At 36.9% G+C, this 27,294-nt stretch overlaps 1 protein-coding gene across 3 annotated transcripts in view; it reads right to left on the bottom strand.

Moving 5' to 3' along the window:
* G3BP2 (G3BP stress granule assembly factor 2) overlaps positions 1–27,046 on the bottom strand; it is a 31,348-nt gene extending 4,302 nt beyond the window's left edge. Inside the window, exons 1-9 of one of the 3 annotated variants that reach the window (XM_054728249.1) lie at positions 27,028–27,046; positions 12,689–12,807; positions 10,396–10,477; positions 9,109–9,282; positions 8,514–8,604; positions 7,510–7,612; positions 6,574–6,754; positions 5,502–5,600; positions 1,278–1,380 (exon numbers count right to left, since the gene is read on the bottom strand). In XM_054728249.1, the coding sequence (XP_054584224.1) occupies positions 1,278–1,380; positions 5,502–5,600; positions 6,574–6,754; positions 7,510–7,612; positions 8,514–8,604; positions 9,109–9,282; positions 10,396–10,477; positions 12,689–12,783 (928 nt within the window). In that variant the 5' untranslated portion in view covers positions 12,784–12,807; positions 27,028–27,046. Of the gene's footprint in view, positions 1–1,277; positions 1,381–5,501; positions 5,601–6,573; positions 6,755–7,509; positions 7,613–8,513; positions 8,605–9,108; positions 9,283–10,395; positions 10,478–12,688; positions 12,808–27,027 lie in introns of those variants that run through there. The other 2 variants (XM_008143668.3, XM_008143669.3) reach the window with 2 other exon arrangements.
* Positions 27,047–27,294: the final 248 nt, after the last annotated feature.

The following is a 27,294-nucleotide window of genomic DNA, read 5'->3' as shown; positions in this document are numbered from 1 at the left end:
AGAGCAGATATAAAGTTCACAACATCTTATAAAAACTAGTTCAAAGCAATGAATATAAAAATCACTTAATATTCCAGGTTTAGTTTAATAAGATAGTGAGTTCCTTGAACAGAGATGAAGTGCCTATTGTTAGTAGGTTAATTAGGAAATGTGATATTGAAGTGTAAAGTGAGGGTACTGACTAGATTGCACAAGTCCCTTCCAGATCTACTCATCTCATTGATTAAATGAAAGACAAATGTTAGTAGTTCAAGTTTCCCTCCTTAATCAAACTCTTGCCATTACCCAGGAGCCAAACAGATTTCATATAGTGAAGTATATTTGTACTAAATGTGTTTAGTATTTTGAAACACACAAATTACTTAATCTTTGGTAGTATGAAATTACAGCTAAATCAGTAAATTTAATAGTAATACTTCATGTATATATTATGTATGTTAGGGTGTTCATATACATTTATACACATATATAAATCATATTTGATCCTCCCAGTAACACAAAAAACACAGGCATATGAGAAAGGCATCGCACAAGAAAAATTGGTATAATAACTGAATGGCATAATTTAAGGGGGTATCACCTAAGATCATAAACTCAATCAGTGGCAAAGCTAGGACAAATCCTAGCTTCCATGATTTCTGGTTTAATAACACATCACTTATATTTTACTTTTGTGAAAAAAATTACACATTCTAAATTTGATGTATACTATCTCCCACCTCCTCCCAAAAGCAATCTAAATATACTTATATTATTCAAATAGAGGTGCTACATGTATTAGCTAAAAATGGAAACAAGTCAAAAATCATGGCAACTTACTTAAAACCTAAGACAATCAAAATAAGAAGAATCAGGGTGTGCTTATTTGTTTATCTGTGAAGAGATAAGAGTGCTAAGTAAGAAAGTAGGTTATTGGCAGCTCGGTTTTGAATTCTTAGAACCAGTGACAATAACCAAATAATACTTGGCTCAAAATTATTAGTAACTGTCTTCAAAATACATGTCTCTATGGCATAACAACTAATCCTCCCCTAGAAGTTAGTTGTTTTGCACCAGACTGAATTTTAGCAGGTTCTTTAAACCTTTAAGCATTTTGAAAATGAAAGAAAATAAAAGAATTTGGGTATAAAACACTATCTGTATTGAAACAATATAGATCTTGTTTCTGTAAAAAAAAAAAAAAAACAAAAAACACAGAGTTTTCAAGTTCAGTATTTTCCAACTTTTCAAGTACTAAACACTAAATTCTAACAGTTACAGAGGAGGGACTGACTCACCTGGTCTTGGTCCTCTAGGAGGAAAACCAGGTCGTTCTCTAGGTCGTTGTTCACGCACACGAGGTGGCTGAGACTGAACTTCTGGTTTAGCTTCAACTCTTGGCTAAAATACAAGGGAAAAAAACACATTATAAAATGCAAGGGAAAGAACACATTATAAAGAAAAGAAACACATTCCATATTAGAAAAACTAACTAAAGCAACTACCAAAAGTCACTAACAGGCATAATGGTAATTTTAAGCTTAGAATGTTTTTACGTAGTGTCTAATATATATGAAAAATAATTTTATAAAGATATTCTGTACCAATCTAGGACTGTAGGGTAGGCTTTGTTTTCCCACTCAAGGCCATATAACTCACAATGAGCTATTTTTTACAACCACATTTTAGAAATTACATCCACACTGGGAAAGCATAAAAATCACAAAAATGCAAGATGAACCAGCCACTCCATGTAAACACACATACAAAAGAAAGAGCCATCTTTATTTCAGGCAGACAAGAATATCTGACACATACTTTCTAATTATCAAGCTTGCTGACCTTCAAATGTAAGTGCTTAGCAATATCCTCTAAACCTCACCCTATAAATAAACCTTGAAAATCAATATTTTGATAGTTCAAAATATATAACTTAGCTTATTCTAGCACCTAAAAATACTACTTTTAAGTCAAAATGCACATAAGAAAACAAGATAGAAACATGTATATAGTATCTCAAATAGTCAAAGAAGTCTTAACTTTCTATTTTTCTTCCTTATGAGAAAGGTGTGCATTTATTTAAGGACTGACCCCAACAATTTTCCTTAACTGTTTCTTGAGGGATAATTGGGGGGAGGGAGGGAAGGTAATGGGACATTTAAGATGCCTTCCAAAAGTTTCTGCTAACTGCTGAATTAAACACATACAATTAAACTATTTTAAAAACAAAATAACATCCACATCTATTACATTTTCTTTTAGTATAATGGCATGTTCAGTATTCCCAACTTCTTCAGGTTATTTACTGCCCAAATATTTGTAGTCCAAGGAAGAGGTAAAATATATGGACCTTCAAAGGATGCTGAAAACACTCAGCAGTATATGAAGAACATGTTGTCAAGTCGGGAAGCTAGTAATTTCAGTGCTGTCTTTATGGTTGATCATCTCTAAGGACCTCAGTCCCAGCAGTGGCTCAAACTCATCATTTATATAACTGAAGTATTATAATTTGCAAGGACATTTTTTTTACAAGGACGTATTTTGATACAAAAAGTTATGCTTCCTTCACCAATGACAATTTATTGTAAATGCCTTCACCCACTGTAATTCCTAACAGTTTTTAATAGATTTGCCTAACTCTTCCCAAATTCTTTTTCTTCCATGTAGATTCTCATTTCCTCCAACAAGATGAATTGTTTCCCATATTCTAGAATTTTGCTAGTTAAAAAATTTTTTAACTCTCTCCAGATTTATTCAGTTATTTATATGTATTTATTCCTACAAGGACCATATCTTTATTTCTACACCACCCAAAGAACCAAAACAGTGCTGTTAGACATAGATGTTTAGTAACTATTGATTCACTTAAAGTTAAATCACATTCAGTTAGTTCTCTAACCCAAACATGTAGAAGAATGTTCTATGCCTGACCCAAGGTACAGCCCTGAGACCAATACTATCTATAGTTGGAATTGAACACTATAAGATATTTTGACCCATGATGTGATGCCTGAAAAAGGCAGTTATCTAGAAATTTCAACTTAAGGGGGCCTAAAGTGCAACTTAACTTGAATATTAGATTGTAAAACAGAATTAAAGAATAGATGTACTCTAACAAAATTTTGATGAAGCTAGCGTGTTTTACAAATTCATAAAAATAGCAAATGCACATTTTAATTTAAGAATATCAGAAAAACCTAAGACTCATTCAATCCAAATGTTATCAAAGAATTTGAGGCAACCTGACTGATTCAAATTGTTTTCAAAACAGATTACCAAAACAAAACCACAAGTAGCAAAACAGTAAAGTTCTTCATTATCCTTTAAGGACTTCAAAGTAACAATTATTTTAAATAATTTTCAACATCTTACAAATAAATCAATTTAGCAACCTTTTAATATATATCTGATGATACCAATGCAAGAAGAATGAGATTAAAAAATCTAACAAAATTATTTTCAATAACTGATTAATATTTTAACTAAGCCAGCTGTGTAGTTTTAATACTGTAGGCTCAAGTTTATGATTAAAACTACGTACTCAACTAGATAAAATGGCTAATATGCCACATACTATTTTATTTTAGGGCCTTAAAATTATTTCCATGTAACAAGAAATTGTGCTCACATGACAAATCCCACAAATGAAAGTCAAACGAAATATGAGATAAAAATGAAACCATCAAATCAAGTCAATAACAGCAAATAAAAACCGCAACTAATAAACACATACTTCAATTTAACATAAGCTATTTAGATAAAATAATCAATTTCCAGACAAAATCTTTTCACCAAGACATTAACGCCTACTAGTAATATCCTAAGAACTACATTTAATTCTTTTATTAATTACCTATGCTAAAACTGTTAAGGAAATAAATATTACACCAAAGTAACAAAATAAAATTGAAAGGTTTATTAAATCAAGGGGAAAAATCATAAATTCATTCTAAATATAGCCTAAAAAGATCAGAAATTTATTTTAAAGTTTAAATTATAAACATTTTGTTTTAATAAGGGTGTAGGTTGGGAAATACAATCTAGTCTCCTACAATTCAAAAACTAACTTCAAAAATCTTAAGATAATTGTTTTTCCTAGGCAAGAGGCTAGGATATAATGAAATGCAATTTAGACATGCCTTAGTACTCTTCTTCTTAAGTGTAAATAGAGATACATTCCCCTCCAAGGGTCTAAAGAAATCTATATAGGTTTGCATAAGTCACAGATGGACTCTAGTGCTCATGGCGTCCAACTGCATGAATTCAAAGCCTAGCCCTACTATTTATATACCTGTCTCAAGTACTACTCAATTTAATTAAGTGGGAAACAGGAATAATAGTAGTAACTACCCTCACAAAGTGGTTATGAAAATTAGATGAGAATGAACAGAAAATGTTTTGACAATGCCTGGTATAATGAGGATTAGCTATTTTAACTTTTAACTAAGAGTAATTTTTTTTTTTTTAATGTAGCCAACTCTCTGAAATGAAATAGCAATCCAAAGATTCCAAATGCAAATCTGATAAATCAAGCATTTCAAAGCATATCCAGAAGTCACTTATCAGGTCTTCAGATGGGTTGAAAAGTACAATCAATACTTGGTAAATTAATTTTCTTTAAGAGAGAATCCTGATTTGTGATCTGAGGTAACTACTCAACACTTCCTGAATATCTAACTGAGGGGGGAAAAAAGGTTATCATGAGGCCATGTATTGTACCTGATTATGTGTACCAACACCAGAAAGACTGACTCATAATTACTAGTTTTTTGAAACCACAAAGTTTCACTATTTAGAGCATATTAAGAGGTGTATACAAACAGGTGTATACAAACAATTTTATGTGCACTAGCAATTTTAATTAAATTTTCTAGTGGAATGAAGTTTAAGTCAAATGTAGGTCAAAGAATAAGACATTCTTTTAAACTGTGCTTATAAATTTAATTTAAATTTAGTTAATTCTAAAGTACACCTATTTCAATGTTTTGAAAGCTCTGAAATGGGTATGATGACCACAAACAAAAAGCAGAATACTGGAATGATTGGTTAAGGTGAACACTACAGTCATAAGTTGGTACAGGCTTCAATTAAATGGTGTGAACCACTTACAAAGAGCTTAGGCAGTATAATTTTTTAAAGTATTTTATTTTTTTAAAACAGTGATTCTTTATAATGCCATACTACTTTGTGCCTTTCCAAATTTCTTCCTTAAAATATGTTTGCTAAATTTAAAACTTTTTAAAAAAGAACTATTTTGGTTATTTTATAGAAGCCTTTTAAATGACAATATATATATGTAAAACCAACTTAATCTGCATTTCACACACCCAAACCCCAAATACCACCTATGCAGATGATGAATGGAGATTTGGCATTTAAAGTGGGTGCACTGACATTTAAGACAATTTTTTTTTGTATATTTAATCCATAATTTCTGATTGACTCATTTTAAAAAGTATTAAAAAGATAAGCAATTGGCAATGTAACAAGGATACAATCCAATGTGTTCACAGATTGGTTACCTGTGAGACTGGTGCTTTAACATGGGGTGGAATTCCAGAGGAAGAAACAGTACCACTAGGAGGCAGGTTTTTACTGGTCACTGAAGCCCAGGAGAAAGCCTGCAGGAAATGCAACAAACCTAGACTACTAATCATGGAAAACCACCAACATTCCTATAGGGAAACTTCCAAATATATATTTTCTTTTCAGTTCTAAACTACTGTTCTATATTGGAGGACTCCTAAAAGAAAGGCACACACACACATGCCAGTCTATGTGCCAGCTTTCATAATCTCATTATGCAAGATTACTTGATGTTTTTTTCTGAACTACTAAATAAATCCACAAGCAAGTTCCTATATGCCCTAAGTAGATGAGCAAGTGGCACAAAACCACTAACACATGCTAGAAAAATAAGAGCCTAATAGAACCAATTTCTTTCCCCTTTTAGAGAAAATGGGGTGTGTGATGGTGTTAAGAGGGGAAGAATAGGAAAGAAGAGAGTACTAGCTGGAAACTTTAACAAACATTCACAAATTGAACAAGGAATCTCCTCTCACTACCCAAATATACTTTAACCTTCTACTTTTACAGAAAGATAAAAGATGTATAGATAGGCTTAAATGATACATTATGGGTGTCACTCATCTTTCCAAGATAGTTTAATTGGTGTAGTAAGGAAACCATTCCCATTAAGCCAGAAATAAGAGGTATCTCTTCTTTTAATAGGCCAACTTATTTAAGTTGGGAAATTGTAAGACTCCTTGCATCCGGTGTGTAGAGGATTTATTAGTACAGAATAGAAGAGCAACTCACAGTTTTATGCATGGACCCAAATAATTTCATGTAAGGTACTAAACATTGCATAGAGACAAAGATTAATCTTCAACTTCACTCTGCGGGGTATTTTTTGAGGGGGAAAAAACAATGCGATTTTCTCAGAATTACCAAAAAACCCACAGCTTCTTTCATATGCACAAAAAAGTATAGTTTACTATATGAAACCAATTAACATAATAGAACAAAGATCATGCTTCATTAATGGTATCAAATATAAAAGTGTGATGTTATAAAAAGTTCCTTTGATCTAACCTTCGGTGGTTCTTGTGGCAGAGACACAGGTTCAGCAGGAGGAGGAGAAGTAGACTTCTCCTCTAATTCTTCCAAGTTCTTCTCTTCCACTGGCGGCTTCAGCTCTTCAGTCTTTGTTTCAGATTCTGGCTCAGGTTCAGGTTCATGAGAGGATTCTTCCAAAGGCTCCTCTATGCCATTACTACAATAAAATATTTTATTTCCTTTTTAGTATGAGTAAAATGATCAATTCAAAAAAGATAAAATTCAGTATCTCTCTAATCTAATGGGAAAAAGTCCAGTAAGAACTAGAAGGCAGAAGGGAATAATACTCTCAAGCAACATTTCTCAATTCCACTGTTTTAAAACTGGATTACTAAAAATGTTTACTTAAGTATCAACTAGAAATAAACCCCTACTTATAATAATAAAATGCTCATGCCCTAGCCAGTTTGGCTCAGTGGATAGAGCGTCGGCCTGCAGACTGAAGGGTCCTAGGTTCAATTCCGGTCAAGGGCATGTACCTCGGTTGCAGGCTCCAGAGCGAGTGCAGGAGGCAACCAATCGATGTTTCTCTCACATTGATATTTCTGTCTTTCCTTCTCTCTTCCACTCTCTCTAAAAATCAACGGAAAAAATACCCTGGGGTGAGGATTTAAAAAAAAAAAGATGTTGAAAAACAGATAAATAATAAAATGATCTAAAAAAAACAAAATAAAATGCTCACTCTGTATTGTCCTAAGTGATCTGCATTATCAGTAAGTGATCATGGTTTTGGTCCAAACCATGTTCAATTTTTTAATCAATTAAACAATTATTTCCAAATTTCTTGCAAAGTACTCAAATACTGTCCTAATAGGTACCTTTATCAAAAACTTACTTCCAACAATTCTAGGAACAAAAACCACCTGACATTATAATGTAGAACAAATTTAACTTTGCAAGCACTATTCTTACGTCACAGGGTGAGCTTCATAGTATCCACTGTTAGCATTTTCTTGTACAGGTTCTGGAGATGGTTGCCTTTCTTCTTGTTCCTCTTCTACTTCATCTTCCGATTCTGACAACACATAATATACCAAATATTTTTTAAGAGGTTCGACACACAATGTGATATACATATTTTTAATGATTAAGGCAGTGATATGATAGTAAATAGCAAAAAATTGCCATATTTCTTACAAAAGCATTCATTTGTGATATTCCCTAGTCTCTAAAAAAAATGAAGAGCAAACAAGATAAAGTTTGGTATTTAATCGTATTTTTTTTTAAAAAATCTATTAGTAAGGAAAGGGTAGGAAATAAATTATAAAGCCATAACTCAGTTTCCTTTGTCACATCTATTCAATATAACAAATAATAATTTAAAAAATGATGTATATCAACAGAAGATCAATTAAATAATTATGGTATAACTAAAAAATTACCAGTCAACAAAGATATTAAGTGAAAAACTAAAAGCAAGCTTTATTATTTTTTAAAAATATTTTTATTGATTTCACTGAGGAAGGGAGATGGAGAGATAGAAACATCAATGATGAGAGAGAATCATTGATCAGCTGCCTCCTGCACACCCTATACTGGGGATTGAGCCCGCAACCTGGACATATGCTTTGACCAGGAATTGAACCGTTACCTCCTGGTTCATAGGTCGATGCTCAACACTGAGCCACACCGGCCAGGCCTAAAAGCAAGCTTTAGGCCAAGCATAGGATTCAACAAAATTCTGTAATTTGCACCAAACTCTTAGTTATCTATAAAGGATGAGATTGAGAATTTTTTTCACTCTCTCTGTCTGACATTTTTATAATTTCATATAATGAACACCTATATTGTTTACAACAAATACCAAAAGGAGAAAGGGGTTTTGACTCAGTTATAATATACGAAAGCTTCTGTAAGTTTCATACTTTTCCTTAAAGAGTGATGAAAGAACCTTTCTACCTTGAAAGTAACCTCACCTTCATCAAGTTCTGGCTCAGAATCACCAAATACTTCATCCTCATAACGAAACATATCATTGTGAACGTAAAATTTATTTGGAACAGACCCCTGTAAAAAGAACAACAACATCCAAATATGCTATAAGTACCCATAAAGGTGGCATAACACAAAAAGAACAAATTACACAACACATTCAATTTCTATTTTAATACTATAAAAATAATGTAGACTAAATATAATTTCCCAAAGTTGAACATACTATATGATGTTAATAAAGTAAACTAAAGAAGATCAATCAAAGAATATTGGAACTCAAGAAATGTCTACTCAATGTAAAAGAATCTGAACAATTAACAAATGGAACTTTTCCATTCTGTTTAATATGTAACCTATAAAACTTAATTTTTGTATTGGTTCTGTAATTTTAATAATCTATATACCCATTAGTATCAGTATCTTTTACCTCTAGTCAAAGAGTGCAAACACACACGCACACAAAGCACAAATTTCTCAAAAAAGCTACATGTATATGTATGTAAACTGGTATGAAGAAACTCTTTGGACACGTCAAGCAACTAAGAGCCAAATAAAATTATGTAAATGAAAACTTACTTCAGGAGCCAGAACAAAGGTTTGCATAAACTTCCTCTCTGGCTGTCCACTGTTAGACAGCAAACCCATGACCTGGACAACTACTCCATCACTCAAGGTTGCGTGGGCATCCACATGACGAATTTTAGTATGACATTCACTGAAGTTCAGAGATAATACTTTGTGGTGTATATCCTTTATTAGGAGAAGGGAAAAAATACAAATTCTTGTGATACTGCATTACCTATACCAGTGATCGGCAAACTCATTAGTCAACAGAGCCAAATATCAACAGTACAACGATTGAAATTTCTTTTGAGAGCCAAATTTTTTAAACTTAAACTTCTTCTAACGCCACTTCTTCAAAATAGACTCACCCAGGCCGTGGTATTTTGTGGAAGAGCCACACTCAAGGGGCCAAAGAGCCGCATGTGGCTCGCGAGCCGCAGTTTGCTGACCACGGACCTATACAATACTACAACAAAACTTCACTGATTTCTTCCTTACAATTTATAGATTATTTACTTAATCCTTCTGCCTCACTTGAATCCATTTCATCATACTATGTGTTACTGCCAGACTGGTATTCCTAAGCCACCATTTTCAACATGTCAACTCTCTATACAAGAAAGCACAATGGCATCTCTTATGCAGAAGTATGGGCTTTATAAAGCTTCCTGCCACTATTCTGTATTGGGTATTTACTCACACAAAATGTGTTGACTACTCCTTGACCTCATAGCTAATTTTACTTTACTGCATGCTTGCTGAGGCCTTTTCTCCTACTCTCAATTTCCTCGTTTGGCAAGGCCAAATCCTATAATTCAGAGTCTAGCTGAAATCCCACATCCTATTTTCTACATCCTTGTAAGAGAACCTATAAATAATATATACATTTATCATAAGGAGCATACATACTTCTGTACATCCCTATTTATAAAGTAAGATTAGGCCCACATTTGTATAAACTTAATACACTGTCTCAACTGTTTCATGTATAAATTTATTACATCAAGGAGAGAAAACATCCCATCTTCTCTTTTGTATCCACCCCCATGTAATACTGTGCTTCATACAAAATGGATGTTTTTAAGAACTCAAAGCACAATCACAATTATTATAACATAAATTCTGGTTACAACTAACGATCACATTCAATAAATTAATGGCAAGGGGGGGCATATGTAATACTTTCAACAATAAAGAATTACTTAAAAGGAAATAAAGTAATGGGCACACAAAGGCTATTTTTCAAATCTCTATCAACACACAAGAAACATCTAAAATGTATATGAAATTGATACTTACATTTTGGCCATAAACGGCCTCCTGGGGCTTTCCACTGGCATCTACTCCACCATGAACATAGGAAGAATTTCTGCCATAAAACCTGTAAAACCATTGATAATGATTAATATTCAATTGTCAAGAGAAGTCTAAGAGGCAAGAGTTTTGGTATCAGAGAGACCTAATTTCCAGGTCCAGCTCTCTCAATGATTAGTTGTTTATATTTAAGTACATTTAGGGTTTTTAAGTTCACTTTCCTTGGTTATAAATCAGAACAGTGACTACCCCATAGGGTTTTTGTAAGGGTTAAATGAATAATGACATAAAATTATTAGCGTGTCTAGAACACTGAATATACCATGCACCCAGATAATTAGTTATTCTCATCTAATTCCTGTTACATCTATTTTTTGTTAAGTGGAAAAACGAAATATTCATAAAACATTCTACATACTGATGCTGCAGTAGTTGACCCATTTCTTTTCCTTTAGATTAAAAAACTCAGTTACCTAGATTTGTTTGGGAATCAAATGCTATTTAACATTCTACTTTGAGTTCCAAATGACTACTAATCCTTGAAAGGCTTAATCAGTTTAGATTTAAAATAACAAATTCAGAGATTACATAAAAAAAATCTACATTATTTCAACACCCAATTTATTAATATTTTTATATTGCTCTTAAGTACATGATGCTTCTCTTGCATTATCTAAAGCAATTAGAATTAATATCTTTCTAAATTAGGGTTATCAAACATGCAAGGTTGATTTTTTCATAAAGAGAATTCAAGTTCTATCATAATAAAACATGTTTAAGACTTCCTCTATGCCAAGTAATGTTCTCAATGCATTACATACACTGATTCATTTAACCCTAACAACAACTTCATGAAATAAGTGCTATTATCTAAATGAGCAAACTGAGATTCAGAAGAAGTTAAATTAACTTACCTAAGATCACACATCTTTCAAGTGGGGCAGCTAAGACATAAACTCAGTCTGTCTCATTTCAGCATCCATACTTTTAACTGCTACCCATATTTTAAAGTTTATACTATTTCCTCCCATGTAAAACTGGCAAGCACATCAATTGCTATTATCTCACTGGAGGACAATTTGGCTCTAAATGTGCATAAGAAAAACCTTTAACATTTTGACTTCTAGGAACTTATTCTAAAGGCGCACAAAATGTATGTGTAAGGATATTCATTACAGTATTAACCAGTGCAAAATTACAAACTAAATTTTCATTACTAGGGAAACTGGTTACATAAGTATAAAACAGAAGTTAGTGCTGTTATTTGAAATGATGGTGGAAAGTCTATTTTACATTTTACTTTTTTGTCACTATAAAAAAAGTTCCTTGCTTAAAAAAAAAAAAAAGCTAAAATGTTAATACCTACATTGTAAAAAGATTAAATTTCAAATCATGAATGGCCCTATTAATTCTATTCTCCTTCCACAAACACTGTCAACAAGAATGCCTTTATTTTTATAATTAGGAAAATGTGTAAGTATTCATTTTGGGTTGGGGGGGGTGTTGCTATACAAAAATGTCTCCTGTAACAACACAGAATAATACACACATGTTTAACAATGCAGGGCATATTGCAAAATCTAACTTTAGAATAACCAGCATCCTAGTAAGAGAACCTATAAATAATATATATATTTATCCTTAGCTCACTTGGCTAGAGTATTCTACAACAAATACTTGCAAAGCCTAATACTTACAAAAGTCTCACTTATCTTCCACCTGCTAAAATATACCAGAAAGAACATAAATCAATTTCATTTCAATCTCTGGAAAAAATAAGCTTACAAATTCCAACTCTTACCAAAATAGCAAACAAGGCTCCTGTTGCTGTTTTACCAAGAAATACTATTTTGCAGATTAATCAAGAAATGTTCACAAATGTAATCACTTAATGGATTCATTTCCTAACGTTGCTATAGAGAACTTTAAGGAGATGGCTTAAGCCCATGATTTCAAATTGCACACTGGAACTCATTAGTTGTCAAGCCAAAGGTGGTTGTTTTTTTAAATGAAACATAAAGTACCAGAGTATATAATTCTGTGCGCATGCATAAGCGTGTGATGTGTTATATTGTGAGAAGTGGTTTTCTTACTGTGGATTTCATTAAAAAAAAAAAAAAATGGTTTTAGCCACCAGATGGTTAAAATATTAGATAAGGTTTACAAAAGATACTGTCAAGACAGGAAGTGACAGGAAGACAATATGTCAAGTCATACTCAAGAAAATAAAACTATAAAACTAAATAAAAAATACTAAAATATACCATTTAAAATTTACCTGTGTAAATATTCTGGAGCTTTATTCAGCAAAGTATAATACTGCCTCACAAACTCCCGCCCTACAAGCAGCGGACTGGGCTTCTCCATAACCATTTCTTTGCTGCACAATGTCAAAATCTAAAGGAGCAAACACAAGAATATTAAGTATTGGAAAGTCATCTTTGTAAACTTCCATGAAATCAATTTTCTGAGCCATACAAGTGGTAATTAAGAAAATTAATACCACTTATTAAAAAGTAGTTTACAATGGCAAAAGAATTCCAAAATACCACTGGTAACCTCCAACATCTGCATCTCCTGCTTTATCCCTCAAAAGGGAGAAGTAGCACCGTTATTTCCAAGACAGTCCAGTGCTGCCTCAGACTGGACTATAAAATCAAGTAACCAAGTAACCAAGAACAAGACAGTCCAGTGCTGCCTCAGATTATAAGAAAAAGTAGTCAGAACAAGTAACCAAGATTTTCCATTCATAGCACCTGTTTTCCTTTGGGGACCATTATCCTTATGTTCATGAATTCATTTTTAAAAACTAGGTAGAGGAGACAGGACTGCGAGATTACACTTATGGAAAAAGTACTAACTTGTTGCTTCTTCATACTTTCAAAATAATGATTACCACTAAAAATCAACAATCTTAGTACTCAAAAAAAAAAAAAAAATTTGAGTCCTTCCAATCTTTCTTTCCATTGATTAAGCATCTAACTAAGCCATGTACTGTACTGTTTATAGTAAATTAAATACACTGGGGAACAAGATAAGACTCTAGCCCTCAAGGAGTTTATAGTCTGTCAAGGAATATAAACAAGCAAAGAACAGAATGTGTTAGGTGCTATGCTAAAAATTACTTTTAAGCTGAAATCTCAAAGATAAGGTAAAGAAACACAAATACAGCCCTAGCCACTTTGGCTCAGTGGATAGAGCGTCAAGGGCACATACCTTGGTTCAGGCTCCTCCCCGGCCCAGAGCCCCAACCAGGGCCTGGGCCCATGCATGAGGCAACCAATCTATGTGTTTCTGTCTTTCCCTCTTTCTTCTACTCTCCCTAAAATAAAAAATCAATGGAAAAATATCCTCGGATGAAGATTAACTAACAAAACAAAACAAAAAAAGAAATACAAAATAAAATTAGAACACAACCTTTCTTCATTTAAAGTAAATGATTTATATGTTTACAGCCCCAGAACAGTCAAAATTATAACAATCCAGCCTTCATGGCTCAGCAGTTCAGTGTCTGGAGGTCACAGTTCAATTCCCAGTCAAGGCATATGCCTGGGTTACAGGCTTGATCACCGGTGTGATTGGTGTGGGACATGCAGGAGGCAGCCAATCGATGATACTCCTGTCTCATTGATGTTTCTCTCTCCCTCTCCCTTCTCTCTTTCTAAAAATCAATAAAAAATATTTTTTAAAAATAGTTTTGTTCAAATGGTTAAAGACAAAAATGATATTAAGAATTGTTTTTGGGTTGGGGAACTTCATTGTTCCCTTTCTCCTCCATATTTCCAGATTTTCTACAGTGACACTTCCTCATTTATCCCAAATATTCCATCACATTTATAAGGTACATATTCACTTATCATTTTTCTCACATATAACCAAAGTAAAAAAAGGTACAGATCACACCTATCAATATCAAAGGAAGGGTCAAAATACACTAAAAAGTTATTATAACAAGGTTCATTCAAGAGGGACTTCAAATTACCTACCACATAGAAAGTCAATGAAATATCATGATCATGGTATCCTCAATTTAGATCAGAGCTAGACAAAGGGAATAGGAAGTAGAGGTAACTTTTATTTGATTATTATTCAATAAACTAGAGGCCTGCCCTCTCGCAATCCGGGATGCTGAATGAAGCAGTGACCATACTGACTGAGGGCAGCTCCTGTGTTGAGCATCTGCCCCCTGGTGGTCAATGTGTGTCATAGCGACTGATCGTTCCACCATCCAGTTGATTTGCATATTAGGGTTTTTATTATATAGGATTATTTATTCAAAGGAGGTAATTTGAAATGGCAAATGAGAAAAGGCAATGTTCATCTGGTAAAAGCCTAACTAATGGCTATACAATATTAGGCTATGCAGAGCCTCTTTCTTAAGGCGCAGGAGAGGCTCCTCCACAGGGATGATAAAACGAAATAAAGATGTCACTCAGAGGATGGGTTTTAAGTTAATTATACTGACAAATATAACTTAAAGATCAGTTACTTCTTTACCATAAGTCTGATTTAAAGTGAATCAGAATTTAGAGGGCTAAAATATAACCGACTGATGGAAATCAAGCAGAAAGTAAAGGTATTGGGGATGGCACAACCTTACTGACTAATCTATTTTTTAATGACAAACTAATTTATGTGTTCTATACAAGCAACTGCCATCTCTTCCATCTTCCTCCCCCACCCCAGAGTAGAAAAATTAACAGTTCAATAAATAAGGAATGCATCAAAGCAGCATTAGGGATAAATTATAGATGAACCACCAAACAAGGTAGTTTGGGATATGGAAAAAGCTGACTAATACAGAATTTGTGTTTATTATTTATGCAAGGCAGTGTATATAAGAAAGTCAAGAGAAAGAAAGAGCCAAATTACCGGTTCAGAATAAAAAGTCATGTTCTTTTTTTACCTTAATTTCCTAATTTACAAAATGAGACATGATCTCTGGTCAAGCCTACAAGACTATGCACATCAATAAAGATAACCAAGACAGTACAAAAAAAGATCTTCAGAAGGTTGTTAGCCTCTAGCACCTTATAAGACCAATTATCACCTAATATCATTTTAGAGAAAGTGAAATTCAATATATTAAACTCCATTTGACAGCGTGGAGATTGCTGTAAGACTGAGATGCACAACGTAAAATTTATTCTCTCCTTGTCGATCAAAAGCTATCCATCCTATTTATTCACCCAAATACCAACATTATATCCAGCTTCCCTCATTATCTATTGAGCCTTCGTTATGTCCAAGATCATGCTACTGACCAACTCTGTCCCATCACACTTAAAATCCATGCGTATCTTCAACAATGTCCTTTTATTCATTCCTATTTCTTAAAATGTCTCCTTCTCCATTTGCCTAGACTAATTCCTGAAAAGCATACCCAGGGAAAATGCTTTATATGTCAACTGTTACCATTTTTTCTAAATCTCTTAATCCTCATAACCCACTGAGAAGAGAGAAGGGAAAAAGTAACACATACACACAAGATAGAAAAGAAAGTCACATTGGACTTCCTACTGGTATCTACAATATGTTCAAATTTCCTCAATTTCAAAATGAATACTTAAAAAACCTGTTATCAACCAAAGTTATTAGCCTCTACTCTTCCCATGACTAAAACTTCAGCTTTTAGTTAAGCACTTAGGTTTTTGTTTACTTTTTTAAGTCAGCGAATTAGCAGCATATAATGGAACTGTCCCCAAAGCAAACAACCTAAGGCTAGTATGAATATAAAGTCAAAAATGAGCTGACATTTCTGTTCTACTCTGTACAAGTTCAATACTGGTTGAACAATAAATACAAATTACAGAAAGGTAGATTTAGGTTCAGTCCTATCCTATATAAAAGCCCAGTGACCAAACAGCAGAACAACAGGTCAACCAGTTGCTATGATGTGCACTGACCACCAGGGGGCAGACACTGAACAGAGGAGCTGCCCCCTGGTAGTAGTCAGTGTGCTCTCACAGTGGGAGCGCTGCTCAGAGGGCGGGTCCACAGCTGCTTGGCTGACCAGGATGAGCGGCGCTCCCACGGCCGATCCCCACAGGCCATGAATCCTGTGCACCGGGCCTCTAGTCCTATGTAATAAAAGCGTAATATGCTAAGTGTCTGACCGTTTGTCCAGTCACTGACCACCAGGGGGCAGATGCTCCAATCAGTAGGTTATCTTGCTGCTGGGGTCCGGTGGGTCCAGACTGGGTGAGACAGGCCAGACATGCCCTGGAACCCTCTGTGGTCCCTCCCCGGCCGGCTGGCCCTGATCAGCCCCAAATGGGACTGGGCGAGATGGGCTGGACATGCCCTGGACGAACCCGTGCACTGGGCTGGTTTCAGCCTGATCCCCGCAGGCCAGGCTGAGGGACCCCATCGGTGCATGAATCGGTGCACCAGAACTCTACTATAAATATAATGAAAGAATAACCTGAAAGAGCTATTTCATGAATAGCCAGTCACTGCAGGTATTTATTGCAGAGACTAACTGAATAGTTCAGCAGAAATATTGTCAAACTAATCATGTGTCTAACAAAGATTAGATAACTCCAATGCCAGGATTCTAGAAGTCTATTAACAAGAACACCTTGACTCCTACTTCAATACTCATTCCATTCCTTTCTATCTAATGATTGAAACCCTACGCATTCACATTTGGGTCCAGCTAAAATATTGTCCCCTGAAAAGTTTATCTGTTTGCCTCAATAGGATATAATTATCTTTCCTCTGAATTCTCAACTTTGGGTCTTTATCATGACACTTCATTAGTCAGATCCTGCCCTAAATTACTAAATGCGTATCTGTCTTAGTCGTCCTCTTCTCTACTCCCCTTTCATGTATTATATTCTGAGCTTTCCCTTGAATGTCATTCCCTCAAAAGTCACAATTCTACTAAAAAAATCCAATAACCTCTCCTCACTCCTCTACCTGTCTGCATTATCACAGTTGACCACCTCTTTCTAATGCTTCTAGATTTCTACAATGAGGCCAACAACCTACAACTCAACACCTATAATAATGACTAACATAAAAATCTAAAAGTACTGTTTACAAGATAGGGAGAGCTGGTAGGAAAGAAAAAATGTTAATCACTTCAGAAAACAGTAAGGCAGTTTCTTATAAAACTAAAAAACATACACATATCCCATATTATTCAGCAATCCTACTCCTAGGTATTTATTTAAGAGAAATGAAGCATATGTCAAAAAACATATATGGTGTTTATGACAGCTTTATTAATAAACATTCAAAAACTGGAAACAACAAAATGACCATTAGCCAGGAGAATAAATAAATTGTGGTGTTAAGTCCATGCAATTGAATACTGCTCAGCAATAAAAAGAACTGACTTGTGCAACAACATGGATGAGTTTCAAAAACATTATTCCAAGCTAAAGTTAATCCTATATAATTCTATTGATAAGATATTCTGTAAAATGTAAAAATTATAGGATTACATTAATTCAGGGGCTGGAGGCAGCAGGGAAACAACTATAAAGGAACATGAGGGAACTTCAGGTGATGGAAATATCTTGTACCTTGATTGAAGTGGTGGTCTCATGACTGTGTATGTCTGTCCAAAGTCATATGACTGCACATGAAAAGAGTGGTTTTTACTCTTTGTAAATTATTCCTCAATTATTAACATTTAGCAATGCAATTACGCTTCATTATGTCAATCATTTCACAACCATTTTTGGAGAATCTACCACAACCAAGCATTTATAAGAAAAACATGGTACCCTGAAATCAATATTATTCAACAGTTCAAAAAAGGCAATTTATTCAAAGTTGCTATCTTTCACCTATGAGGATTAACAAAAATTAGTATCCAGTACTGTTAAGAATATGGGAAAAAGGCTCTTTCACAAACAGTATTGGTGGAATATAAACTGTTAAAACCTTTTGGAGATTTAATTTCACAGTTTTAATCAAAGTAATAAAAATGAACACATACACAGTAATCACACTTCAAGAAGTAAATGCACAAAGATGTGTATTCAAGGTTTTTCATTGCCAAAAAAGAAAAAAAAATCAGTCTAAATGCCCATCAACAGGGAAATAATTTACTAAATTATAGCATAGCTATAAAATACAAAATTATACACTCAATAAAAATAGGGAAAAACGGAAAGTTAAACTTACATCACACTGAGTATTTAAAAGAACATATATTGACTTCGTAGTTTTAAAAATAGTATTTGAAAAATTTTCATTTAGGTTTTGATAACCATCTAACAGATATGAGTTACTGGTTAGGAAACATGGCTCTGGAATAAAAGTTGAAAGTGTGAAAATTCATTTAGTACTACTAGTTAACCAAAAAATACCGACAGTATGCTTACATTAGTGACCATTAATGGTTAAAGTTGGAGTGTGCTTAAATATTACCAACTAACTGAAGATAAAATTGAGAAGGCTGAAATGGGAGAAACAGATCATAAAAATACCACGCTAGAATTAAAAATGAGCAGCTACATAGAGAAAGAGAATAATGAAAAACCTACAGCCTAGACTGTAGGGTACACTCTTCAACTTTAATGTTTCCAAGAGGTAATTTAAAAAACACTTGTGTTTACTGATATAGTACTATTTTTTTTCAGATAACCTGATACCAATGGTCTTAGAAACAAAAATAAAATAAATCTAACCCCAACTGTGAAATATCAATTCATGTGCAGTCATTATGTCCACTTTCACCACTATTATTTAACACTAGAGGCCCGGTGCACAAAATTTGTGCACTGCTAGGGTTTGTCCCTCAACCCAGCCTGTATCCTCTCCAATCTGGGACCCCTGGAGGGATGTCCGACTGCCTCTCACAATCCAGGACTGCTGGCTCCCAACTGCTTGCCTGCCTGCCTTCCTGATTGCCCCTAACCGCTTCTGCCTGCCAGCCTGATCACCCCCTAACCAATCCCATGCCAGCCTGTTTGCCCCCAACTTCCCTCCTCTGCTGGCCTGGTCACCACTAACTGCCCTCTCCTGCAGGGTTGATCACCTCCAACTGCCCTCCCTTGCAGGCCTGGTTCCTCTCAACTGCCCTCCCTTGCAGGCCTGGTCCTTCTCAACTGCCCTCCTTTGCAGGCCGGGTGCCTCCCAACTGCCCTCTCCTGCTGGCCATCTTGTGGTGGCCATCTTGTGGTGGCCATCTTGTGTCCACATGGGGGTAGGATCTTTGACCACATGGGGGCAGCTATATTGTGTGTTGCAGTGATGATCAATCTGCATATTACTCTTTTATTAGATAGGATAGAGGCCTGGTACAGGGGTGGGGGCCAGCTGGTTTGCCTTGAAGGGTGTCCCTGATCAGGGTGGGGTTCCCTTGGGGCATGGGGCAGCCTGAGCGAGGGGCCTGTGGTGGTTTGCAGGCCAGCCACGCCCCCTGGCAACCCAAGCGGAGGCCCTGGTATCTGGAATTTATTTTCCTTCCACAATTGAAACTTTGTAGCCTGGAGCGGAGCCAAGCCTGGAGCTCCCTCCGCAGCTGGCAGCCATTTCTGTTGGGGTTATAATTGAAACTTTGTTGCCTTAAGCGGGTGGGCCCGGCCAGGGTATGCGGAATGCTTTGCTTCCCCTGTTGCCGGGGGCAACCCTAGCCTGCTCTCTCAAGCTCCATTCTGCCGCCATTTCTGTTTCAATTTGTTTACCTTCTATAATTGAAACTTTGTAGCTTGAGTGGAGACTTAGGCCTGGCAAGGGCAGGCGGAAAGCTTGGCTTCCTCTGTTACCTAGGAAACCTTGCTCTCTGTGGCTATAGCCATCTTGGTTGGGTTAATTTGCATACTTGCTCTGATTGGATGGTGGGCGTGGCTTGTGGGTGTGTCGGAGGTATGGTCAATTTGCATATTTGTCCATTATTAGGTAGGATAGTACTGGAAGTCCTAAGCACAGAAATCAGATAAGAAAAAATAAAAGGCATCCAAATTGGAAAGGAGAAAGTAAAACTGTGATTATTCACAGGTGACTTAATATTGTACATAGAAAACCCTAAGGACTCCACCAAAAAACTGCTAGATTTAATAAATGAATTCAGAAAAGTAACAGGATACAAAATTAACATCCGGAAATCAATGGCATATTTAAACACCAATAATGAACTCTCAGAAAAACTAAAAAAAAAAAGAAAAAAAAAAAAAAAGCCCATTTATCATTACAACAAAAAAATAAGATACCTAGGAATAAACCAACAAAGTAAAAGACTTGTACTCAGAAAACTATAGGACATTGAAAAAAGAAATAGAGGAAGATACAAACAAGTAGAAGCATATACCAAGTTCATCACATAATTAAAATGTCCACACTACTGAAAGCAATCTTCAGATTCAGTGCAATCCCAATTAAAATACCAACATATTTCACAGATCTAGAACAAATATTCTAAAAATTTATATGGAATCAAGAAAGACCCCGAATAGCTGCAGCAATCTTGAGCAAGAACAAATTTGGAGGAGCTCACAATACTGGATATCAAACTATACTGCAATGCCATTGTAATTAAAACAGCCTGGTACTGGCACAAGAACAGGCATACAGACAAATGGAACAGGACTGAAAAGCCAAAATCCACCCTCACCATTATGACCAATTAATATTTAACAAAGGAGGCAAGTGCAAAAAATGGAGTAAAAATAGTCTCTTCAATAAATGGGAGAATTGGACAGGTCCATGAAAAAAATAAAAATAAAATAAAAATCAACTTACACCACACACAAGAATAAACTCAAAATAGATAAAAGATTTAGGTGTAATTCAAAAGACCATAAATATCCTAGAATAAAACATAGGCAGTACAATTTCAGACATCTAATGTAGCTGCATTTTAACCAATACATCTCCTAGGGCAAGAGAAACAAAGGAAGAAATACACATATGGAACTATATCAAATTAAAAAGCTTCTGCCCAGCAAAAGAAACCATCATCAAAATGAAAAGGGAACCTACCATATGGGAGAATATATTTGTCAATGATACATCTGATAAGGGATTAATTTCCAAAATATATAAAGAATTCATACAACTCAACACCAGGAAGACAATCCAATTTAAAATATTGGCAAGAGACCTAAATAGACACTTCCCCAGAGGACATACAGATGGCCAATAGATATACGAAAAAATGCTCAAAGTCACTAATCACCAGAGAGATGCAAATTAAAACTATAATCAGTTATCACTGTCAGAATGTCTACCATCAATCCTATATAATAAAGGGATAATATGCAAATTGACAATCACGCCCTCACACAATATGGCCGCCCCCATGTGGTCAAAAATGGCCGCTACAAGATGGCCAGCAGGGGAGGGTAGTTGTGGGCAATCAGGCCAGCAGGGGAGTGCAGTTAGGGGTTACCAGGCCTGCAGGGGAGGGCAGGTGGGGGGGACCAGGCCTGCAGGGGAGGGCAGTTGGGGGCAACCAGGCTGGCAGGGGAGGGCAGTTAGGGGTGACCCGGCCTGCAGGGGAGGGCAGTTAGGGGCGACCCAGCCTGCAGGGGAGGGCAGTTGGGGGGTGACCGGGCCAGCAGGAGAGGGCAGTTAGGAGCGACCAGGCCAGCAGGGGAGGGCAGTTGGGAGGTTACCAGGCCAGCAGGGGAGGGCAGTTGGAGGTTACTGGGGCAGCAGGGAGGGCAGTTGGGGGCGATCGGGCCAGCAGGGGAGGGCAGCAGGGGAGCAGTTAGGCATCAATCAGGCTGGCAGGGGAGTGGTTGGGGGGTGATCAGGATGGCAGGCAGGCGAGCGGTTAGGAGCCAGCAGTACTGGATTATGAGAGGGATGTCTGACTGTTCAAATCTGGTTTTGAAAGGTACAGGATCAGGCCTAAACTGGCAGTCGGACAACCCCCAAGGGGTCCCAGATTGAAGAGGGTGCAGGCTGGGCTGAGGGACAACGCCCCCCAAGTGCACGAATTTCATGCACCGGGCCTCTAGTACATCAATAAAGAACAAGCATTAGTGAGAATGCAGAGAAAAGGGAACCCTAGTACACTGCTGGTGGGAATGCAACCACTGTGTAAAAACAGTATGGAGTTTCCTCAAAAAATTAAAAATGGACCTGCCTTCCGACCCAGCAATCCCACTTCTGGGAACATACCCCAAGATTCCCGACATACCAATCAGAAAGGATGTATACATCCCTATGTTTATAGCAGTGTTATATACAATAGCTAAAATCTGGAAACAGCCTCAGTGCCCATCAGTAGATGGGTGCATAAAAAAGCTGTATACATTTATACAATAGAATACTACACAGCTGAAAAAAGAAGGCTTTCTTATCCTTTGTGACAGCATGAATGTACCTGGAGATTATTATGCTAAGGGAAATAAGCCTGTCAGAGAAAGACAAATACTGTATGACCTCACTTATTTGTGGAATCTAATGAACAAAACAGGTCCAGAGGTATGGATGCAGGGAACAGACTAACAGACCTCAGAGGGGAGAGGGTGGGAAGTAAGGGAGATTAACCAAAGAACATATATGCAAATATGCATAGCCCATGAGCACAGACAATAGTGTGCTAAAGGCATGAGGAGGGGCGGGGATGGGTGGAGGAGGGCAAAGTGTGTGTGTGTGTGTGGGGGGGGGGGAATGCGAGACATCTATAATACTGTCAACAATTTCAAAAAAATCAACTTTAAACTAAAAAATAATATTGTCAGACTACAAAACCATAGGGGGGAAAAAGCAACAGAGGGTAAAATTTTAAATGACGGTCTGATTTCAATAATGTTACGGCAAGGTATTCACTTCGGCAAGACAGTGAAGTTAATTTTTCGATCTACTATAGCAAAATAATTATCAGAGCAGATTTCAATAAAAAATACAAAGTAACTTTGTATCTCACCAATTATCTTTATATCAGGGATCTCAAATGACATCTCCATTTTTATTAAAGAAACTATCTGTATATATAAAAGGCTAATATGCAAAGTCTCCCCACAGGAGTTCGACCAGGAGTTCTATTGCTCGCTATGACATGCGTGGACCACCAGGGGGCGGAGTAGAATGAAGGAAGGCCCCAGCTGGCAGCTGGGGAAGGGAGGCCCCAGCCGGCAGCCAGAAGGCCCTGATCGTTGGCCAGGCCTAGGGACCCTACCAGTGCATGAATTTCGTGCACCGGGTCTCTAGTTATCCATAAAATAGCTAGATCTACATATAATCATAAAACCTAATTATAATTTTTTAACTTCAAACAGCTGGCTGCAACCACCGCCACTATATATAAGCATCAAAATGCACAATCAAAAATTCACTCTCAGAGGAGCCTGGAGTGTCCTGACCACCTATTAAAAATAAGAAATGCAGCATCTTTGCTCAAGTAGTTCTAAGAGGGGGAAAAAAAATTCACTCATTACAAATTACTGACATAAAAATTCATATCACACTTTGGTGGCTATTTCAATGCTTAGAGAAAATGGCCTAAATCAGTGGTCGGCAAACTCATTAGTCAACAGAGCCAAATATCAACAGTACAACAATTGAAATTTCTTTTGGGAGCCAAATTTTTTAAACTTAAACTTCTTCTAATGCCACTTCTTCAAAATAGACTCGCCCAGGCCGTGGTATTTTGTGGAAGAGCCACACTCAAGGGGCCAAAGAGCTGCATGTGGCTCACGAGCCACAGTTTGCCGACCATGGGCCTAAATGAAACTGCTAAGAAGTTGAAACACATGACTTATTTAAAAAATGAAACAAAATAAAAAAGACCCCCAAGAAGCCAAAAGAAAATGACATATAGGAAAATAATCTACAAATAAGTTTTTCAGCACTGTAAAGTTAAATGTACTACATCCTGCTTCTTATAAAAAGACTAAGATTTCTACAAATAGGATGCAGTTCTTTTTACCAGAAAAAAACTATATTACCAAGGGCTACGTCTATGCTAGGACACAGCTTTATCTCTACTATTGAATACTTACTCCCTTATCCCTCTAGAGCCCCTCACTCTGGGCTCATACAATTCAGGCCCAGGCCCTTTCTCACTGAACCATTCTCAATAGCTAACCCATTTTCAATAGCTAATCCCAAATTAAAATTAGAATCTTCTAAAATTCCAGGTGGGTCTGTTTAAAATGACTTTACCAATCAAACAGCAATGTATCTATAGCTTTCTAGAGCAAAGGCTAATTTGTTGTGGCAGACCATTGAATGAAAGCATCACAATCAAGATTCATGCAGCAGTAGTGGAAATAAACAATAAAAGGTAGTTGTGGATTAAGCCTTTTCTTTTTTTAGGCCCCAAAGGTAAGGAAGCAAGTTTTGAAGCTCAGAAACTATTAAAAGTGATCAAGTAGTAAGAGAGGAAATGCTGACCAACAATAATAAAAACATGTATTTATATTATGCTCTCAAGTTTAACAAGTACCCTACATATTCCTTTATCTCCTTGAAATAGATAGGATATTAGTTTCATTTACAGAAAAGGAGACTGATGTTTAGAGAGCCTAAGAAAAGGAAGGAGCTCAAAGTCCCTCCTTATAGTTATGAAAGAGACAATCTGAAATCAGGTCTCATGCTTCTGGTGATGTTTTCATTACACCTGTTAAAAACAACTGCTTTAGAAGAACAGCCAAAGACACAACTGTTCACGTATTTGATATTGTTGGTAGAAGCAAAAAAGCAGGGGACAGTAACATAATAGGAAATCTTAAAAGTGTCAACCCAACTTACTAAAAACATTTTATCAAAATAGGGTAAAACATATAGAAATTAAACAATAAGCTGAGACACAGCAGTCAAGAAACTGTTATACTATTGCTTCTGAGCCAGTCCAGAGTTCTAGGAGGAGAAACAATTTGCCTTATCAGTTCTTAAACAAGTGTCCATTAGTGGAGAGTAACCAAGTCATGTTTGTCAATTAAGTTCTATTCGATTCAAAAGTTCAGAAACAACCCTTAAATTCGTACCTATCAAAACCAGATTTGAACAGTAGTCATTCTCCACCTCCATAACCCCTCAGCATAAATTATGTGGGAAAGTCTTATTTAAAGCAACTTGGAAAGAATTTTCAATCCTGATAGTGGGTAATCAACAGCAATAATTCTGCAGGATAAGGATACTGTTAAAAATCTAAAGACACTATTAGTATTTATAGATTTTCAGTAACTGCTATAGAAATTTTCTTTTTTGATCTCTCATAAGTGAAATATAGATAATGAGTATTTCCTGCTACCAACAGTGTCAATATTATTCAACTCAAGAGTTGTCTGCTGGCAATTCAAGTTGCAAAATGAACACTCAATTAGACTATCAAACGATTAAATACTTATTTTCTCCGTATATCTACTTCTGACCCCCACTTACCCCACAAGCATTCTGGTTCTCTCCACTCTTAATACTTGTTCACACTTGACTAATATTTCAACCTCGAATATTCGCAATCGGAACAGCTCTTAGTAATAAGCAAGCCACTGCAGGTCCTTATCCTACCTACAATTCCTGATAACTTTTCAGAATTAAACAGCATTTAGAGATTAAATCATATGACTGAGTTCTAAAAATTTAAGAAAACAAAGGGAATAAATATAACCAAAGAAACACATAATTCAGTTCTAAGTTCAAACTAATCATTCCGTCTATTTCTTAAGACCAGGACTTTTGGACATCGAAAGGACCACTGGATACTATGTTTACTTAGAAACCTTGCTCACATGCCTAAGGCTATATTAACTGCCAAATATGGTGCTGGACAAGGAACTCCCATCTTCTTACCCTCTAGTATACGGGGCTCCCTAATGGCAGTAAATGGTTCACGGAACCAGGTACATGCATTGCTAACATTTGGAAGACCAAAACGAGGTCTGGAGTCTTGAGCCCCAAACCAGGATGATAACCCAAGTTAATATCACGACAATCATATGGGGGTTATTCGAGAGGACAACCTTGCTGTTTTTGCACCTTCGGTGCACGTGTGTTTTTGTTTGTCTGTTTTAAGAGAGCAAAGACACCGCCCCTCCAAAAGAAAAAAAAAAATTTGGCTAAAGCCTTAGGTAGACCTCGGAAGGGGAAAAAATACTGACCTATGCTGAAAATGATAGATGCACATCTATCTTCGCTCCAAAGCGAGCGGCACAGGGCCATGTTAAGAAATCTGCTTTTAGAGACGCAGGTAAAATTCGACCAGATTCGACTAACAAAATGAACACTAGGGAAGCTTAGGTTCCTCCCTTTGGCTATCCTGCCCGCACCCCTCCCCCCCCAAAAAAAAAGTGGGGTAAGAGGAAGAAATCCATTCTTCAAAGTACTCAAACATCTTTTCGGTTCCCGGGTCAATAAAGGACCGTTTACCAAAAAAATAAATAAATAAGGGGGGGGGGAGCACGAAGAAGCGCACGTCACAGGTAGCTCCAGTTTCTGAACACGCTGGGGATGAACCCGAGAGGGGCTCGGGGACCGCGGAACACCAGGGACAGGGGGAGCCAAGCGGCGGGCGCCTTCAAACCCGGATTCAGTTTCGCTGCACAGAAATGGTGCCCAGAGGCCTCTACTTTCGCATCTGCGTCGCTTCTGCCTCCGACACAGGCGCCTTCCCCTCCCCCACGGGCGGGGCGACTGCCTCCCCGCTTCCCCGGGAACCTGGGACAGGCGCCGCGAAGGAGTCGGAGGTGCGGCAGCTGGGCTCCCCACCTGAGACGTCCTCTCCGGAAAGCCCACTCCCTCGCCGGCCGTAAGACGCCTCCGTCGGCGCGCTTCGGGGCACGACCGCGTCCCCTTCCCATCGCACCGCCGCATCCCTTACAAGCCCCCGCTCCACCTGTGCCCTCGCAGCCCACCGCCGCCGCCGCTCAGCGCCGGGCCGGTCCGCTCCCTCCCCACGCGGCCTCCCATCCTTCACCTGGGAGAAAACGCTCGGCTCCTCTCACGCGTACCCCGCGGCGTCCGCAGCCGGCAGGA

The sequence above is a fragment of the Eptesicus fuscus genome, chromosome 2 (genome assembly GCF_027574615.1).
Source record: "Eptesicus fuscus isolate TK198812 chromosome 2, DD_ASM_mEF_20220401, whole genome shotgun sequence".
In the NCBI taxonomy this organism is placed as follows: domain Eukaryota; kingdom Metazoa; phylum Chordata; class Mammalia; order Chiroptera; family Vespertilionidae; genus Eptesicus; species Eptesicus fuscus.
This window is presented reverse-complemented; position numbering and strand designations above follow the sequence as displayed.